The sequence below is a fragment of the Sebastes fasciatus genome, chromosome 12 (assembly GCF_043250625.1).
Source record: "Sebastes fasciatus isolate fSebFas1 chromosome 12, fSebFas1.pri, whole genome shotgun sequence".
Lineage (NCBI taxonomy): Eukaryota > Metazoa > Chordata > Actinopteri > Perciformes > Sebastidae > Sebastes > Sebastes fasciatus.
In genome coordinates, this window is record NC_133806.1 from 11,065,008 (window position 1) to 11,085,852 (window position 20,845).

At 40.8% G+C, this 20,845-nt stretch overlaps 1 protein-coding gene across 3 annotated transcripts; it reads left to right on the plus strand.

The window, feature by feature from the left end:
- Positions 1–824: 824 nt before the first annotated feature.
- thrap3a (thyroid hormone receptor associated protein 3a) lies at positions 825–20,565 on the plus strand. 3 transcript variants are annotated; one of them, XM_074653101.1, is made up of 11 exons: positions 825–1,096; positions 8,050–8,212; positions 11,896–12,810; positions 13,689–14,369; positions 15,084–15,256; positions 15,504–15,615; positions 15,939–16,023; positions 17,427–17,608; positions 17,717–17,897; positions 18,024–18,179; positions 19,027–20,565. In XM_074653101.1, exons 2-11 carry the CDS (start codon positions 8,073–8,075, stop codon positions 19,264–19,266), a joined length of 2,865 nt encoding a protein of 954 aa, XP_074509202.1. In that variant the 5' UTR covers positions 825–1,096; positions 8,050–8,072; the 3' UTR covers positions 19,267–20,565. The 3 variants fall into 3 exon arrangements, with proteins under 3 accessions (XP_074509202.1, XP_074509203.1, XP_074509204.1); XM_074653102.1 differs by lacking the exon at positions 825–1,096 and adding an exon at positions 7,816–7,967; XM_074653103.1 differs by lacking the exons at positions 825–1,096; positions 8,050–8,212 and adding an exon at positions 10,150–10,301.
- Positions 20,566–20,845: the final 280 nt, after the last annotated feature.

Genomic DNA, 20,845 nt, shown 5'->3' on the forward strand with positions numbered 1-20,845 from the left:
TAACAAAGGCTATATGAGGTGAAACAAATGTCGTCGTCCCCCGTCAAAGCTGGTTGCCCGTCCGTCCCTAATACTCTGGCGACGACCCGTACACTGTAAAAAAGTGTAAAATTTTCCGGCAGCAGGGGCGCCAGAAAATGTCTGTTAAAAAACGGCAAACTACTGTCCGTTAATTAACATAAATAAACTGTAAAAAAAACAAACAGTAATTATCTTTATATAATTAACTTTTATTACTGTAATATTGGAAGAAATATTTTACTTTTAACATATATTTATTGTTAGAATAGTCATACACCGTAAATCTAAGACCATTTACATATAAATCACAAATGAAACATGTCATTTTACATTGCAAACGCCCAAATTTACATTAACTCTCAGAAGTTTTGCAAAAAAAAATCTGTATTTTTACAAGAAATATTTTTAGAATACCATGAAATCCTTTTTCTTCTAACAAAAATTAATTGTTAAAATAGAGTCATAAGCATCTAAAAAAACTGAATAATTATCTTTAAAAATGATCAAGAAAAGCTTAAATACAGATAATTACGATTGTGATTACAAAAATACTGTAAATCTAAGACCATTTACATATAAATCACAAATGAAACATAAAATTGACACAAATTCTGTCATTTTGAAATACAGACAACAAATTTAAAATGTCTTGAAAAAAACTGTAAAAAAAAAAAAAGTTTTTTTTTTTACATTGTATCTCTCCACAGTAGCTGCTCCCTTTAAACACGGTTACTACAGAGAGTTTTCATCAGTGGATTTCTCAATAATTCACGGCTACTGAACTATAGACTCACTGATGCGATGTGTTTGACAGACAGACGGCAGTGAAGGCGGAAGGAAACATGAAGCTCTGAAGCGCACGGAGCGGTCACACCCCCTTTCTCCGAAACACCGCAGACACACAAACACACACACACACTCATTCACTGCACACACACACTTGACATAAGCTGGGCACAACGACACAGACACACAGAAGGACCGGGGAGAAATAGTCTTTAACTCTCGTTTCTGCAATTTTACGCAGCGCTGCCTGAATGTGACGCGACAAAACACTGAACGACAACGCAGACCGGTGAGTAATTCATTTGTTTTTTCTTCCATTTATTATATTATTATCCTATATCTGTAGGTCGAACGTGGAAATAAATGTAGCCTATATAAAAAATAATGTATTCTCAAATGGAAAACGAGTCTTATACAGTCGTTACGCAGCACATGGATCATTTGTGCCAAAAAAAAAAAGCCACTGGATGGCATTATTTTACGCACAAATCCTGCATTGAAAATTACATTTCTTGGCACAAATACCGATTGGAAAAGTGTCAAAAGTTAAATTGTTTGACTGAAATAAGGAGCCATTGTTCTGAATGATCTGCATGATCTCTTGATGTGATGTTTCAGTGCGTCTTCCAGATGGATTTATTATTTTTCCGTCACGCTTGATTGATGCGTCATTGTGCGTTATGGTGACTCCAGGAGGATGAAACTGTACAGTCTATCTATCTCATCCCAGGACATGACCCCATTCACTGGCTTTCATGTGCTTTCCTTTGGAGTATAATAAGGTGATGTCATTTCACAGAGTGTAGTAAAAATATCTGTGAAGTAAAGATTGAATAATTTGCTGGAAGCTCAGCAGTCAACATTTATATTTTGAACATTGTTTAATAGTTCAGTGATTTCCAACATGCAGACCAGCAGAGGACTTCAAGGGTGAACTCAGTATATGAGTTGTTTAACTCCACCAGTTGTTTTTAGTGGTTAGCCCAATGACTGTGTGAGTGACTGTCGTGATTGTAGGTTTCACCAAAGTTGTCCCTCCACCTACTGTAAACAGCTACAATCTTGAACCAAGCCCAACATGTCAGCAATATATATAGCAATGAGAACTTGGACTTCAGTTTCCTGTAAATGCTTATCTAAATGTTTTTTTGTGGTCCAACCTGAAAACCATTTCTGGCGTCCAGTGATGCAAAAATTAAAGTTTAAAAACATAATCCTGCAATTTCCTGTTGGGCTTGCTAAGTCCTGGTTGAGGTTTGTCCTCTTAAACAAACACCAACAGCACACAAATGAAAAGGTGTGTCGACATTAAGGTATGCTGGCACCTACTGAAGTAGCATTACAGAACATATAATTTGGTGTTCACCTTTGCGTGTGCCAACTTCTTTGTGAGGATATACTGATCATTTAATCAACTTGCTACATGTATATATATGTGTGGCTTGGAGTTGTTGCCAACATTGATATAGGTGGTGCTTTTTCTTTAAAGAAGAAACTGAACATTTTAATGTCTATGTGTTAATGACATCCACTGGCGTCCCTAAAGCAGAAATGGAAGCATTCTGGTTATACAACATGCCACCCAATTAAATTAAAAATAAACTAAAAATAAACACCCACGGTGTCTCATGCTTCATGCAGAGGCTTTAAAGGTGCAGTGTGTATTATCTGGCGGTATCTGGTGAGGTTGCAGATTGCAACCAACTCTCCCGTGTGCCAAGCGTGTAGCAGAACTACGATGGCCGACGCGAAAAACGGGAATGACCCTCTATAGCATAGGTCATTTGGAGCAGAGCCAATGCGTAGAGTGTGTGTGTGTACGGGGAAGTGAGTGGTGAAGCAAGAGAGAGAGCGCTGGCGACGCCGGGAGCGAGTAACGCCATCAAATCTGGCCCAAGCAGGAAAAGTTGACAGCGTTTGGTTTGTCCGTTCTGGGCTACTGTAGAAACATGGCGGTGCAACATGGCAGCCGGCTCCTTGAAGAGGACCCGCTCTGTATGTAGATATAAACGGCTCGTTCTAAGGTAACGGAAACACAACCATTTTTATTTTAAGGTGATTATGAACAAAAGAAAACATACTTATTAGTATTATATTCCATTTCTGCCAATTTATCCCCCTGAATGTTCCTTCAAGGTGCAGGAAAACACAAACAACTGTACACATTTTGGAAGTATAGCACTATATCTTGTCATCATTGGCGGGTCTGTTCCCAAATGACCAAAAATAGAGAGGACCTTTAGCTGATGAGTTCCCTTGTATGCAGTAGAGTTCCACAAACGTGGTGTTGACAGACAGCTGAGAAGCGTGTTGGTTGAGGATGCCTCAGTGTTCCACAGTGTGACATTTTCCAAGCAAAAGACGCCTAGAAATCAGTGGCAGACGCTACCTTTTATAAACTGTTCGAATAGAATTAAAAGGATTAAAAGCAGCACAGATCTTTTTTAAAAGACACTGCTCAGTGTTATTGAAATGCCTTAGTTAGCAGAAAGCTAGCTGCAACTGGCCTCATGTTATCATTAAACTTATGGTCGAGGTCAATGCCAAGCTGAATGGTGTTCTCGTCTATCATTGTAGGCGATTAGCAAAGAATAATGTTGCATGAGGTCATCCATTTGTCTCTCCAGCAGTTACAGTAGCTCCCTTAAGACAAACAAAACTCAGCTAGTAATCATTCAGACATAACTGAATGAATCAGGCTATTCAGTTTTTTCGTTTAATAACCCACAAAGGAAGCTGAAAGTTTTATCTTGTCGTGAACAGCTCCGCCAGCGGCTTTGCTATCCATTAACGGCCTCGGCAAGTGAAGCGTCTTGAGGGAGCACTAAGGGGGACTGCCACATTTCAATAACCAAAGATTGTGCCAGTGACAGTTGCTGTGGCTTTTCTGAAATAGCGAGCGGGGTGTCTCGGGGGCACATATAGATAGAAAATGTGATTCCAGCTGCCACTGCGGCCTCCAAGTCTTAATGATAGGGCCGTTGATTGAGTGGAGCGTTTCTTCTCGTACGCTTTGAGCCGTGTATCGAGTTGCCGGACCATTGTTGATGAGAGCTACTTTTGCCGTTACATGAAATAAACAGCTGATGAGGATTACACAGCTGTCGCTCTATACTCCAAGGGGGGGCCCTTAATCATGCGCGCGTGCGCGTTCTTGAACTTCTATCCATGTTAGAAGCATTAGCCGTTTAATTCTGTTTTACTATTTAAAAACATGACTTTTCACCATACTCTGTTATGGGGGTTTCAATCCTGCAATGTTGAACTTGCTTTTCTAGTTTCACACCTTGTTCCTGTTAATAATGTGTTGTTCCTTGTAAAATAAGGGGAACGAGACCAGTCATATAAGTTCAAGATGAAATTGTTTTGAGGGAAGGTTGTCTTTGGTTAATTAATCACCAATATTGCCAATCTCAAAATGGTACACCATGATACAAGCATTAGATAATCACTAACAAGGGGACTCGGTGAGAAACCCCCAGGAAGACTGGGGTTAGACTTTAGACCAGGAAAGATGTTGTTTTTCTTGCTGCTACTGTTTGTGATTGCATCAAGTGTAAGATTTGGTACAGAGTTGACAGGCGTAAGGGTATTAATAGTAACGTCATTGCAGTTGTTGACAAGCACATCGATGTGGTTGGCAGTTGACGAAGTGGTTAGTTCAGTGTTCACAACAAATACAGTATATAAAGTATATCGGACGCTTTTAATTATAAAAAGTATCGGTGATTCTGGCCCTGCCTTACTTGGTATCGGATCGAAACCAAATGTTGCAGTATCGCCCAACCCTCCATGCTATTAATGGTAAAACAAATGTGAGTGGTAGGCCTATAATAATTCCCCAATACCACTATAATACGCTACATGCTAAATATAAAAGTAAGAAGACTCTGAAACCCCCCCCCCCCAGGAAGACTGGAGTTAAACATTAAACCAGGAAAGATGTTGTTTTTCTCGCTGCTGCCATTTGTGACTGCATCATAGGATTTGGTACAGAGTTGATAAGTGAAATGATATTAATGGTAAAGTCATTTCAGTGGTTGATAAGCACATGGACGTAATTGTCAGTTGAAAAAGTGGTTAGCTCAGTGTTCTGGACAAACCTGTATTACTTGGTATTGGATCGAAACCAAATTTTGCAGTATCGCCCACCCCTATGTTCTATTAATGATAAACAAATTGGAGTGGTAGGCCTATAATAATTGTACGAGACCACTATAATTGACTAAATGCTATATATAAAAATAAAAGGGCTGTCAAAGTTAACACGATAACACATTAACGCAAATTTGTTTTAACGCCACTAATTTCTTTAACGCATTAACGCAACTTGCAATTTTTTTAGGTTGTAGCGGGTTCAGTTTATAAGGTAGAGTATAGATGGTAGACAGAGATTGGTATCAAATGAAGCTAGAAAACCCAAGGAATCCATTGGTACTAACCATGTCATACTAGCTTGTCGCGAATGAGGCTAAATAACGCTCCAAACTCGCACTCAATTTTGGCGAGGAAAAGCTGGCCATTTTCAAAGGGGTCCCTTGACCTGAAAATGGGTTCTATGGGTACCCATGAGTCTCCCCTTTACAGACATGCCCACTTTTTGATAATCACATGCAGTTTTGGGGCAAGTCATAGTCAAGTCAGCACACTGACAACTGTTGTTGTCTGTTGGGTTTGAGTTTGCCATGTTATGATTTGAGTATATTTGTTATGCTAAATGCAGTACCTGTGAGGGTTTCTTGACAATATGTGTCATTGTTTTGTGTTGTTAATTGATTTCCAATACTACATATATACATACGTTTGCATAAAGCAGCATATTTGCCCACTACCATTGATAAAAGTATTAAATACTTGACAAATCTCCCTTTAAGGTACATTTTGAACAGATAAAAAATGTGCGATTAATCGCGATTATATATTTTAATCGATTGACAGCCCTAAAAAGTAAAACTCTGGAAAACCCCCAGGAAGACTGGAGTTAGACTTAAAAACAGGAAAGATGTTTTTCTCGCTGCTGCCATTTGTGACTGCATCATTGGGTTCGGTACAGAGATGTAGGGTTATTAATACCATTTCAGTGGTTGACAAACACATCGATGTGGTTGGCAGATGATGAAGTGGTTAGTTCAGTGTTCGGATGTGGTAAAGGTGAGACAATTGCATCAATTAAAAAGTCCTAACAAGTAGACTAAGACACGTGTGTGTGCACGTGTGTCAGTAACTGAGTTTGTGTGTGCACATCTAGTAGTGAGTGATTAAAGGCCGAGCTCACCGCGGCCTTTTAGAGGAGCTGAAATCTCAGTGATTAGGCTGCTGAGGCGACCACACAGTGTGCAGAGCCGGGACAGCTGCAGCTGGTTATCAATCGAGCGTTCAGAGAAAAGCTATCGAAACAGATCCCACTGTTCAGTTCTACCAACTAGTTTTTACACTGAATACAGAGGGCACTCTCCTACACTTGTATACTGTACCAATGCAATGCTCATTTGGCTGGGGAACCTTAGCTTTCTTTGTATTGCTGATTTGTATACAGTTTCATGCAAAAGGAAACTATTTTCAGCCATATGAAAATGTCTGAACAACGTTGGTTTTAAATTACATTACAATTAAGGTTTCCACCTTCAAGGCCAACTTCCCCTCTGGTATATAACGCAACATTAAGACGCCTGTTACAATGAATTTATTTTACTGTTTCGCTACCACGTGCTGGAAAAGGGGCACATCTGAATGCCATCCTCGAAATGTGCAGAGTAAGCTAAATTGACGGTCTGTTGAGGCTGGAAATTCAGGAAATTATTCTCTGAAAGCCAAAAACAACAAGCTGCCAAGAATGAGGAGAGTGGGAAGTTCAGAGAGCATGAGGAGCAGGAGGAGGAGGAGGCGGGGGAAAATAGATCCATTTCAGTGCTCTCCAAAATAGTAGCAATGGATGCACACTGGGACCATCATGTGATAGCGTGCGCTGGTTTTGAAATCCCTGTCATGTGCAGTCGGCAATTTCCTCCTTCCAAAGTCCCTGAAGATGACTCCCATATTGAAAGAACAATTATTTGATCAGGATCATATGTCGCAGATAATGCCTTGTGGACCTTGGAGAGAACAGGACGCTACTGCTGCAGAGGGGAGTCGAGACTAAACAGCCTTTGAAATGAAAAGTATACTGAGGTCTGAGTGCACTCAGCATGCAGTCCAGAGCGAGCATCTCTCTGCTAGCAGATTCACCGCATGTCATTACCCACATGCAAATGTGATATGGTGAAGTAGCCACAGGGGAAATAAACTATGTGAACTTAAAGTCATCAGGGGGGAGTTCAACAGTAGCCAATGCTTTTAATCACAAAAGGCACATAAAAACAACAAAGCAAAGACTAGATTTGACCTGGAAAGACCCCTACATGTGTGGGGTGAAAATACATTTAGCAGCTTTTCGCTCTATTCAACAAGCATATACCATTATATGGTGTTTCATTACTTCCTCAAAATGTTACAATATCTTAAGCCACATCTGTAACTTTCTATTTCACAAGTTTTAACTAAATTGAAAATAGTGTATTCAAAATATTGAATGTGTGCATAAGTGGTGAGGCTTATCTTATATGTATGGGCTAATTATTCAAAGAAATGCAGTGATAGACTGAGATTGACTTTGAAGACAAATAGTGAACATGCTGGCTTTCCTTTTTTCAACCTTATTTGAAAACTGTGTTGTCTTTTCTTGTGAAGACAGTCTAGACTAGAGAACAAATATTTTTGTCATTTTTTTTATACCTGTTCAGCTGATTTACTGTATATCTTCTGCAGTGGAGGAAAAGTAAGGCGTAGCTTACTGATAACAGTATCTTTGTATAAGTATTTTATAGTGGGCTCAACAGTAAAGTAGTCAGATGACTGACGTACGACTGCCCTCTATGCAAATGTTCAGTGACCAAATAAAACTGGTTCTGTTTGGATGCCCTACTCTATTGCCTTCTTCCTTTTTCACAGCTGTTCCATTTCTTCACTCAGCTTTTGCGTTAAGACCACTTTTGAAGTGCATCTCGGATGACTCATCTCTGTAGGATATTGTATTTCGGCAATTTTCGACTCTCGGCTCTTCAAATGTATTTATCTTCCATGATAATTAATAATCCATTCTATGCAGCCAGTGCTTTGTAAAGGTGATTGAATAACAATTTATTATGTTTGCCGTCTTAGATTTTCCAAAAATCCTAACTCGTTGTCCAATTCTTTTTTTGACAGTTTGAGGTGGGCTGGCTGCAGCGATGTCCAGATCCACAAAATCCGCCTCGAGGTCTCGGAGCCGCTCGAGGACCCGGAGCCGCTCGAGGTCCCGGTCAAGATCCCGCTCCACCTCTCGCTCAAGAAGTCGCTCCCGATCCCGGTCCAGGAAGCGTCACCACCGGTAGAGTCACATTTTGTGAACACTATTGGCTGTATTGTGTTTCTGTGGTCAAGATCAACTGGGCTTTGTTTGATTGTTGAAGATGCCTCTGTGTTGCCAGACCAGACTTATATAAAATAAGGTTTGATATGCAGTTGTGGAAGAAATACTCAGAACCTTTATTCAAGTAAAAGTAGTAATACCACAGTGTAGAAATACTCTGTTATAAGTAAAAGTCCTGCAATCAAAATCTTACTTGAGTAAAAGTACAATATGCCCCATGTCAGAAAAATATATATATTGGATTATAATTATTGATGCATCATTGTATACATCACATTAATATTGCAGCTGGTTATGGTGTGGCAAATTTGAAATGCTTAACTGCTGGGAAGCTTAATCTACATTATTATATCAAAATGTATTAGTTGATTCAGATTATTAATACAAAATATAAATCTGTAAAGAAACTAAAGATGTCAGATAAATGCAGTGCAGTAAAAAGTACAATATTTCCCTCTGAGATGGAGTAGAAGTATACAGTAGCAGAAAATCAAAATACTCAAGTACAGTACTTGAGTAAATATACTTAGTTACAATATATCGCTGATAGTATGTATTAATGAAGATTGCCTCGACCCATCTGACGCTTAAAGTATGAATGACTGATGAAGAAAAGAAAAAACTATAGCAGCAGGTGCAGCACTGCTGCATCGTTCTGCACAGAGATCAGGATTTATCATCTTATGTTTCCTGTTAAGCTCCATTTCCACTCAAATTCTATCTAGTAAATCTTATCTCACAGGACTGACTGCGAGTTAAGATTGTGCATTGTGCTGGTGGTGCAATTTGATGTGTAAAAAAATACGCAGTTCGTTTAGTTGTGACGGTGGGAATGTCAACAAGCAGATCTGTGTTCTGTTATATGAATCAGCGTTTCCTGTTAGCTACATATGTGCTGATTTCCATCTGCAGGACCATGTCTTGTCCTGGACTTTATTACTTTGGTTCTCATGAACTCTGGAAAACTGGTGCAGCGTATTAATGGATTTGGGTCGGACTCAAACTCTGGAGTCGGCTTCTGTATGAAGAGGAAATTGATGTTTGAGAAGGAGTTCGGCTGCCGGTTTGTGAGTTTACTCAAGTTAGAGTGATTATTATTGCAGTTTGCATTTTGTGGGAAAACATTTTCATATTAGGCGACCTCAGTGGCATATGAAAATGTTGTGTCGAGCGTTTAATCAAGAGGGCAGCATTTGATGTTGGCTGGTGTGCTTAAATAGATCGGCCCTGGTTGTGGGGTTATCTGCTTGCTGTGATGTGCATTTGGAAGAAAAAGGGAGGCTTCACTCTGATGCCTAAGCTGCTGTTTCTGGCAAAATGATTGTGGTGTGGCAATAAAGTGGCAGGGCGGCTCAGTTCCTGGCAGTGCCGCAGCAGCACATATTAAACCAGCATAAAGAAAAGACATGGAAGGAATCTAATGGTTTACTCTTATACTCTGCCCACCTTGCACATGTGCAAATGGGTTTGTGGTCACACTGGAACTGTGTAAGCCTGAATGCACACATTTGCATAAGTTGTATATAAACACAGATTTAAATACCAAAACCAAAAAATACTCTCACGGTATATTTCTCCACATCCTCCGGGTAAAACACCTTCACAACCCCTCCCCTCACTGTCCGCATATCTTGCTTTAATCACCACCAGTAGTTAAATGGGCCACAGATGCAGCAAAACACTCACACTCACTTTGGACTTTTCGTCAGTGACTTTATCTTATGTTAATTAAAAGAAGCTATAGTGTAGCTTAAACATTACGACTACATTAAGATGTCGACATCTGCAGCATTTTGGTGGAACAGTCAGAATAGTAAAAAATGCTTCACTAAACTGGTTGAACAGGCAGAATAGCCGGCAAGCATAGAGTCAAAGGATTGGAGTAGAAGTGTGTTTTTTTTCCCCTCACATGGTCCATGTGACTCTCTGCTCCTTCGGAGTTGGCCAGAGGAGATGTAGGATCTGTAGCTCGCACTGTGAGTGTGCAGCGCTGCTCAGTGCGCTGCTTTCTTTACTCACTCTGTATTCCAATGCAAAAAGACACTAGGTGAGTCTTTTTTATATTGCCTTAGCATGTCTTTGCATGTAGCGTGTCACTGCTTTGCTCTGTCCATTTAGAGGGATTGTTCTGCACTATATTGTAGGCGTATCACATTTCAGTAGGTCTTTATATTATATTGCAATAGGGAAGCTGGCTGAGCCGCTACTTTTTATTTATTGTCGGTTGAAGAAAAGTCGCTTAAGATGTAGAGGGAATGAAACAGAATTAGTTTGATGTCTTACAGTAGATTTGCCACATTCATAATCTCAAAGATGTCCGTGGAAAGTTGTGGCTGTTGTGTTGACATGCGTTTAAAAAAAAAGCATGTTGGATTGATTAAATCACTGAAGCGAACATGCTGTCTCACGGTTATACTCTTAAGGCTTGTGTTTAAGGTTCAGGCTGTTTATCAGAAGTGCAGCAGAGCCACCATGTGGCCTAGTCCGGCCCTGCAGCCTGGCTCTGCACCACACTGATATCTCTGTGCTCCTCTTGTGGGCTCCCTACATACTGACATGTGTTTTGTCAATTCCAAATGATAAATGTGTGCCGGATGCAACTGCACGTCTATATCTATATATATATCATGTGTTTTATGGTAGTGTGATATGTATGTCTTCTCCATATGTTAGGCTAATGGTTAGGCTGACATGGTTGTTATGTCTGGAGTCTGTTTGAACAGACTGGTTTAAGTACTGCTGAGGTTTTACTGCCCCAAAGATTTGTTTGAACAGTTTGTGTTCCTGTATACTATTACTGGTGTTATCATCGCCTATTTAGCCAGAGTAGCATTCAGTGTTCTTTTTCCCTTTATTGTAAGAACAGCAAACAAAGATTGTTTTAAATACTGACCAGGTTGTACTACATTGTGTGACGTCAATGGGCTGTATGATCACATACACAGCAGGCGTGTTTGTATGCATCTGTCTGTCTGCTCAGAAAATGACTGCATCAAAGAGATGTTACAGCAACAGTGTGTAACATTTCGGGGGCATCTATTGGCAGAAATGGAATATAATATTATATAATATATGTATAATCACCTGAAAATAAGAATGGTTGTTGTGTTTTCGTTAGCTTAGAATGAGCCCTTCATATCTACATAGGGAGCGGGTCCTCTTCACGGAGTCCGCCATGTTGCTCCACCATGTTTCTACAGTAGCCTAGAACGGACAAACCAAACACTGACTCTAGAGAGAGCCTTTCATGTTTTTACGTTACCTGAAGTCACCATAGTTCTTTGACGTGAGCTGCAGAGTGCAAAACCGTGGTACTGCTAACCGCCGTCTGACTTCCATTGCTCCTAAAGTAGTGTTATTATGGTATGGATGGCCTCAGAGTGAGGCGAGCGGTGTTAACACGGTTTTGCAATCAGTGGCTCACGTTACGGGGTATTAAGTTGGTTGCAATCTGCAACCACGCCACTAGATGCCGCCAAATCCTACACACTGTACCTTTAAGTGTTAAGTGTAGAGGCTGTGAGTTACAGTTTCAGGTTCGATTGCTTTAGATTCCACAGAAACCTTAAACATTTTTTTTTTCTAGTTTATACATATTATTCTTTGGAAATTAAGCAACATCTCTGTGCTTTCTTTCACAGCTCTAGGTCTCGGTCATGGTCAAGATCTCATTCTCCATCTCACAACCGGGAGAAGAAATATACGAGGGAATACCAGAACGGTCGCGAGTTCCGGGGCTACCACCGCGGCTTCCGGAGGCCGTACAACTTCAGGGGCCGAGGGCGGGGCTACTTCCCACGCGGACGCTACCAGCGCGGTGGTAGGGGTCGTGGCTACAACAACAACAATAACAACAACAACAATTTCCGCCCCAACTGGAAGAATTACAAGCAGTACCCTCAAAAACAGCAAGGACTGCAGCAGCAGCAGCAGCAGCAGCAGCAGCAAAACCATTCACGAGGACGCTCTCACAACCCCCAGCAAAGCTCAGGAAGCCCCACTCGTGGTCACTCTCACCACTCTGATCGATCCTCCTCGCCATTATCTAGACACTCGCAGCATTCTTCCTCTTCCTCACACTCCTCCTCTCCCAAATGGAAGCCGGCCTTGTTGCTGACTAACCCGAACTCCAAAGATGTGAAAGATGAGCTCTCTGCCTCCAAGGAGGTCCAAAAGGGAGAAGGGGGAGATGAGGAGCCAGTGGAGCTTGTCGTGGCGTTGGCAAAAGACGCTAAAGAAGGCGCATGCGGTGGGAAAACCGAGGGGAACTGGCAGGGCCTGACAGACTGCAGCAGTCCAAAGAGAACGAGTCCTCTGGCGAGCTCTGCTGTTATTGTTGTTCAGAACAGCCAAACTACCAACCAGTCTAGTCCTTCCCCTAAAGTCACAAATGACACCAGCAACGGCGCCCCCTCCTGGAAGATGACGTGTAGTACAACCTCGACAAAAAAACCCTCACATGAAGGTCTAAATCCAATGCTCTCCAGCTTTGACTTCTTCTCCAACGAGGAATACCCGGAGGAAGATAAAACGGCGATCTCCGTTGCCTTCAGACAGTAAGACTGATTTTACTCTTCTATTCTCAAACTGTTTTATCAAACTATGCAAGCTTTATAGATGTACAGATAAATGCCAGTGGTGGAATGTAACTAAGTACATTTACTCAAGGACTGTACTTAAATACAATTTTGACATACTTGAACTTTACTTGAGTATTTCCATTTTCTGTTACTTTATACTTCTACTCCACTACATTTCACAGAGAAATATTGTACTTTTTACTCTAATACATTAAATTGACACTTACTTTTCACATAAAAAAACACATATTCTTATAATAAGATGCAGCACTATTCTTCAAATCTACCCAGTAGTACACAAAGTATCTACAATTGTCTCCACATTGAGGAAATACAACATTAAAATGTTCTTTCCTATTTGGAAGTGACAAAAACAGAATAAAATAATATTCTATAAAAAAAATATAACACTGTGAAAGTACATTTACTTTTGATACTTTAAGTACATTTTACTGATAATATTCTTTTCCTTAGGTAACATTTTGAATTTGAGACTTTTACTTGTAATGGAGTATTTTCATACTGTGGTATTTCAAGTTTTACTTAAGTAAAGTATCTGAATACTTCTTCCACCACTGATAAATGCATTCACATGCCTTCTTTAGACGTCAGTTATATTATCTAAAATATAATTTAGGGATATAGGGGAATTCAAAATATTTGCCTTGTCAAACAGTAGTTTTTAATTGAAATTCCTTATGCTTTTATGTCTTTATTTCCATGGATAAAATACTTCTGATACAATTTTTTCACCGTTGTTTTTGAAAATCTTATCCGATAATCAATTAGGATAATTTTTGTTTCAGTTGCATGACCAGTTAGATGCAGCTCTTTATCTCTTTGTCATTGTTTAGGTTTTTGGAGGAGCGAAATAAAAAAGCTAAAGCTCGGGAAAATGGCAAGAGCACAGAAGCAAATGATGTGGATGTGGAACAAGGAAAAGTGAATGGCAAAGCATCCGCGAATATCTCTGACTCAGTGTCAAGAAAGCACAAAGAGGACACTGATGGTGATGTGTCTCTGAACAGCTTCTTGAAAGCTTCTCCTTTTCTGTCTGCTGACGGGGAGGAAGAGGAAGAGACGATCATCAAGCCTCATTCAAAGTCGCTTCACAAAGACTGGCACAATGGGGACAAGTCCTCTAAGCCAAAGATCAAGGTCACTCACTCAGCCCGGGAAATGTTTGATGAATGCTTTGGCAAATGGCAGAATGTGGCCTATTCACAGGGAGCTGACAGTGACCTTGACGCCGTGGCAGAGGACATGTATCTCAGTCGAAAGCAAGATAAAGCAGCGGCCGTCGCTGCTGCCCTCGCCAAGAGGGAGTTAGTAGGAAAATGTGAGGAACTGTCCCCAGACATGGGTGGCAAAGCCAGGAAGATGGCAAAATCTCCCTCCATCCCGTCCCCAGCACCACCACCAAGGAGGAACTCTGAAAAAGAGCTCAGGGGAGAGGACTCGCCTTTCATGTCCTCAAGAAAACAGGAAACAAAATTAAATGTCAGAATGGATTTCCTTGGAGATAGCCTGATGAGGTGAGCATCATATAATGATTTCTGGTATCATGCTGCGTGTTTCCTCAGCGAGTCATACGTCATAATATCTGTACACCCAGCTGGAGATTTTGCAACAGTAGCTAATAGTAAACTGATATACTGATTTCTTAAAGAAACAGTGTGTAGTATTTAGGGGGATCTATTGGCAGAAATGGAATATAATATTAATAAATATGTTTATGTTTGTTTTCATCGTTGATACCTTAGAATGAGCCGTTTATATCGACATATACGGAGCGTGTTCTCTTCACGGAGCTGGCCCGCCATGTTTCTACAGTAGCCCAGAACAGACAAACCAAACACTGTTTTTCACATTTTCACAACGCCACCGGTGTCGATAACGTTACTCTCTCCCAACGCCTCCACTCTCTCTCTCTCTTGCTTCACCACTCATTTCCTACTTCACACACACACTCTAAGCACTGGCTCTGCTCCAAATGACCTACACTACTCTACAACAGCTGGCTCTAGAGAGGGCCATTCACGTTTTTGCGTCGGCCACCGTAGCTCCTACCGCCAGATCCTACACACTGGACCTTTAAGAAAATTATATATTTAAAAAAAAGGTATTTTTCTGCAATGGTTTCCTGTGTTACAGTGTTGTTTTATGTGATCGAAGAACATGTTTTCTGTTTATTAGCCTTTTTTTTTATAAAAAAAGCAACAGACTAAAGATTCTTTTGTCATTTCCAGCTCTTCTGATATTTTAGCTGAAGAGCGACAGTTGTCTCAGGATCTTGTGCAGGCCTCAAAAAAGGATCAGGAGTTTCGCTCCATCTTTCAACATGTTCAGACTGCTCAGTCACAGAGGAGTCCCTCTGAGCTGTTTGCTCAACACATTGTCACTATTGTTCACCACATTAAAGGTGAGTCCTCACCTCTCTTGCTGTACTTGCTGTCCTCACATTAGTACAAGAGTGGAGTCATTTAATTTTTTTTTTTCAGGAAAACTTGGCCTTCAAGCGCTTACTAATGTTTTACTTCCTACAGTGTATAAAATCCTGTGGCACATGAAAATATTCAGTTCAATGCAGCATTCCAGGTGGATGAGAAGTGACAGACACTAGAAGCATTTACAACTTTAACAGCTGTTTTTACCGTTTCCCTACACAGCTCAGCACTTTCCATCCTCTGAAATGACTCTAAACGAGCGATTCACCGTGTACCAAAGACGAGCTGCAGAGAAGGAAATCATGAAGCCAAGAAAAAGCCCAGAGATACACAGGTAGAGTCGCCTATTGAGTGACCCTCTCACCTTCAGTGTGCTGTGGCTTCACCTCCTCTTTTAACAGCTTTCAGGTATTTCTGTCACCTTTCCTACCTGAAAATCAACAGTCTATGGCTTATTTGTCTTGGCTTATTTGTTCTCATGCTCGGTAGAGGTCAGTTTTTTTATTCCCTCCATTTTTTCCTTTTCTTTTTGTCTGTTTTGTGTCGTCCTTGCAGTTCAACGTTGCTCACAGTTTGTCGTTTCGGCACCTGTACCGTGGCTCCTCTGCTATGTGCATTTAATCTTAATCTTGTCTTAACTGTGTTTCTCTCTCGCAGGAGAATTGATGTTTCACCAAGAGCTTTTAAGAAACACTCGCAACTTTTTGAGGCGGTGAAAAGCTCAGAGGATGGCACTTACAAGGTGACTGAACATTTTGCAGTATGATGAAGTATGTTGGCAAAAACAAACAACAGCAAAACGAGTGAGCGAGCCAGATGCCTTTACACTGCACTCTCTGGAAGCCTGTGGCTTTCCTTGAGGGGACATGCACGGTCTAAGAAATGCAAAATGAGGCACTTTGACTTTGTTGTTTGTTATATAAGGCCTTCACACATGGTGAATTGCTTAGACTGTGGGCACAAGCCTGACCAAGGCTAATGAATCATATAAGTTCAGAAATGGAAGCCACTGTGCCAAAGCTGTTCAAGGGACTCTAAGAGATTGTCTTCGTAAGTATTCTTTAAAAAAATAAGGAACGGAAATATCCAACAGAAAGCACTTTATGCTCCTATGCTTATATTTACATGCTTAACTTTCTGAGTAAACCCTCACAATATTTCTTTATTGACGCGCATGGACACATGGTTGAATTTATAAACTTGAGGCGCAAATACTACTAAAATACAGAGTACTTGAATTAGCATGAGCAGTCCTATCTTCCTTTTCTTCCCCGTTGTTAAAGAACCATACTAGTCGTTTTGCCAGTCAAACACCTACAAAGTGTGTATACTTTATTTGCAACTATTTCCCAAAGCATACCTCAAAGTTTTTAGATTGGTTTCCACCTTACAAGCAGCTATTTTAGTTCATGTCATGTACAGTATGATTATCAACTTTACAGTGACTTTAAACTTGTTTGAAACAGGAAATACATCACCGTGCACATACAGGGATTGTTTTGAACATATGTTGCATACTTGAACGCACCATGTTTCTGAAACTCTGATGTTCAAAATGATGGAAGTAATGTTACACATGGAAGACAAACAAGCGAGGATGATGTGAAACATGTTGGTGCAGTTTGTTGCTGTAGCACAGCCAATTCTTGAAGCCTTGGATACTGGACTTTCCCACAAGCATGTGAACGCACCAGTAAGGAGGTTTTCAAAACAACACACCCTTCTGATGGCTGAATATGCAATTACTTTAACACAAAATACAGCTGAAATACTACCATTGACGCTGATAGATTGCATATATGAAGCAAATTTTTAAGTCTTTTCAAGTCGATTTTCGTACCGTATTTAAATAGCTGCTTTGAAGGCAGAAGAATCAATCTAAAAACATATGCTTTGGATAATGGTTCAGATTTGAAGGTAATCCTATGCAAAACTACTGGTTTGGCCCTTTAAATGCACTGGAAAATTCACTCGAGAACGGCTTGGTTTTATTCATGCCAGCTGGCTACCCGGGTTTCCCCCCCTTTTACCCATGGACCTCACTGTTTAGTTAATAAACCAGCTTGGCTGAGAGCAGACTGATAGCATCGCCATGCTAATCCAAAGTCTGTCCACGACGTTGTGTTCTGTTTTTGATTTGCTCAGGACGCCGGGGAAAAAATGAAGGGTGACCCGATGGACCTTCGTTTGGATATCGAGCGCCGTAAAAAATATCCCACCCATGACAGCGATTATATTCAGGATCGGGGAGGAGCTGTGGGAGATTCCCCAGATTCTAGTACAGAGAGATCTGTGGAAAAGTTCTCCAAATGCCGCGAGAGATCAAAGTATGTGCCACTGCCATGTGCTTGTTTCAAATCATCTACGAATGTGTTTTTCATTTACCCTGCATGATAAACAGTTGGCCATGAAGGATTTTGCATTTCTTCTTTTAGGAAAAATAAAAAGAAGCGCTCTCGCTCAAGTTCGTCCTCATCTTCCTCGTCCTCTAAGTCCCAAAAAGAAGATTTGCCCCATGGCAAGTCTGATCCCAAAGATAAAGCCTTTAACAGGACCCGACTGGGTCAAGCAGAGTCACCAGCACCAGTTGAAAGAGGAGGGCCACGTGGAGGATTTGTGAGTTTAACACATAATGTTGGATTGACGAAGTTTGGAGGAATGGCTGTGTCCACCGTACTTTTGACTTTAACAGTTTGCCGTGGATCAATGATTTAGATTCTTTGTCTTTCGGTCTAATTACAGCAAGTCCGAATTCGTGGAAGGAGCTGGAACAGAGGCAATTATCAGGGAAACTCTTCCCAAAGTAACACCACGGCAAACATGGCAAATATGGCGGAACAGCCAAAAAATGAAGACTGGGATCCAGAGTTCACTCCAAAGAGCAGGAAATACTACTTGGTAGGGTCGATCTCTTCCCCATTCATGCCTGCCATCTCTGTTTGAATTAACCACATGGTGTAACAGACCCTCTTTACACCTGGCATTGAAATACGTTTTGGATAATCCGATTGCAAGCGGATAGTGCTTGACCACAAGGAAGTACAGTTGTACGGACAGATTGTGATCCAATTGGCCAAACCACCTCTAGAGGTCGTCAGGGACGCATTGTGACATTATTGAACACAAGTGTAAATGCAAATGCATTTTCAATCCACAAACAACAACTATATGGGCGGAAATACGTAATGCTAGGGCTGTCCCAAGTACCTTTTGTGGGGCTCTGGAGCTTTGGTAGTAATCGACAGCGAACATACAAAGCTTCGGCTGGGCGCTGGGTGGGGGAGTGCGGGCTCAACCTGCATTGTGCTCCCAGCGCTCCTCCAGTCAATGGACCGCCGTGCAGAGAGACCACCGCAGCATCTCCTCTCCTCATCCCTCAGTGTATGCGAGTGTAGATGTATCTCAAAGTCACGTGTGCAGGCCCTCTCACCCTAAACGGCGGCTTCTTGAGGCTGATGTGTCCACGTATTACACACCGCCTCTCTGGCAATGTCCGGCTGCAAGCCTGTGTGTAATGCAGCCTTCCTCTCAGCTCTTTCAGACAAACCAATTGGATCTCAATGTGAACACTGGAGGCACATTATTACCAGGTTTAAATGTAATTAGGTTAAATCTTATCTAGATACGATCTGGGTACGAGATGCATTTTAATGCCAGGTGTACAGGGGGTCATTTAGTCTAATCTAGCTCGAATTGGTACTTTTGTAATTGTTGTCTTGACACACCTCCGTCCTTTTTCTCTCAGCACGATGACAGAGAACGGGAGGCAGAGTGCAAGTGGGTGGACAACCGAGGGCGAGGACGGGGAAGCGCCTCGCGTGGAAGGGCGCGATTCATCATCCGCAAAGCCACTGGAGGCCCCAACACCAACAGCCCAAAGTGGGCCCACGACAAGTTCCAGATCAACGGGGAACAAGGCGAGGCACAGGAAGAGGAGACAGAACAGGACCATAAAGAAGGAGAAATCGAAGGAGAGAATACTTGAGCAGTGAAGCCATGTGCTGCTGGAAATCTTAAATTTTCTTCTGTGTTGTTATGGGATCTGACTCAGTGATTTTATCCACTACGGTGGATTCATAAATGCAGATTTAAGACTCTTTTATGCTTTATTTTCAGCGTAGGTTACTCACTCTGAGTCGACAATAAGTTTCCACATAAGACTAGAACTCTTAACTAGTATAAGCACTGTTTTAGGGTGAATTGCTGTTTCTCATAAGAATTCAGATTACATGCTTTTTTGCTTTATATGGTTAAGGGAAATTTTACACAAAAAAAAATTACTACTTAACTTGATATTTTTAAGTAGCAAGAGAAAATCACACCGTAGATCAAATCAGCACGTGCCTTATACTTGTGCAAATGTTTTGTGAGTGGGTTACAAGATTAATAGTTTAAAACGTTTTTTAGAAAATCAGGTTTGTTATTCTGAGCTGTGTCTTGTCTGGATTAAAATGACAGCAATAGGTACACTGTAGTTCATGTTGACATAAAAACATTACTGTTTAGTCAATTCAGCACTCTACAAAAGACCCTGATCTGACATGGGACCAAACTGTACGGGGTCAAAGGTTACGCTCTACTGTCTTTCATTATACAACATCACACAGATCTACATTACTAGCCGGCACCATAGGAGACTGTTATTATTACTACCTGCACATTTAATATGTTGCTCATTAAACCGTCAAAGATTTCTATATGTTACAGTAGCTCTTTGCTTGTACTTGGACACCACTAATCAATGTATAATATTGATAGTGATTATATTTTTTTTCTCCAAAGACATTCATTGTAGTTTTTGTACCTGGCTAGGCAGGACTTTGTCTCTAAAGGAATTGCCATATATTGATGTGTTTTTCATTTTGCTGTTTGCCAACTTTTCTCCAGCCAATAGTGATTTAATCAAGTATGTACATTGTGTTCAACTGTGTCAACATTGTGATAAAAAGAAGGCTCAAAATTAGTGTTTGTTTAGTCTGTAGTTTGTGAGAAACAGAAATAAAGGGCAGTTTCTAGAGCAACGATTACAGTCTGTCTAAACCTAGAATAAGAATATTGTTTCATATCCAATTATTTTAAGTCTAGGATCAGGCTCGTTACATGATTTTTGTGCCTTGCCGTGGGTCCGCTGGTCTTATTTGTACAATACAGGCCTACAGATTGAGATTCACATTTAAATGTTCAAAGGTTACCTGCTTGGGGGAATATTGCTTTTTTTAAAAATAGGTGTTGTTACTGTTTTTTTCTTAGAGGCTGTAAATTAAAGAGACACTGATGACTTTAATCTTTGCCTTGATGTGTTTTTTATTGTAATTTCTATAAAAGGTATAAGAGTAATTCAGGTTTATCATTTCAAAAGCCACTTTACAGCATTCATTGTAGTTTTCTCATGGGAAGCATGAGCTTGATGAATGTCCACAGCTAATTGTAGACTCCCACTGGTTTGCACAGTATCACCAGAGAGGAACTGAACATGTGGAGTATAATCAACAGTATAGTTCATCTACTGAATAAACATCTTGAGAACAAAAGCCAGCCAAACTGCTGGTTGTAAATGTTAGTTA

Bases quoted from the DNA above. Each gene is read 5' to 3' on its own strand.
- thrap3a (XM_074653101.1), top strand. From the start codon at position 8,073: ATGTCCAGATCCACAAAATCCGCCTCGAGGTCTCGGAGCCGCTCGAGG. The intron at 8,213-11,895 runs GTAGAGTCACAT...TTTCTTTCACAG, and splicing joins TCCAGGAAGCGTCACCACCG to CTCTAGGTCTCGGTCATGGT. The intron at 14,370-15,083 runs GTGAGCATCATA...TGTCATTTCCAG, and splicing joins CTTGGAGATAGCCTGATGAG to CTCTTCTGATATTTTAGCTG.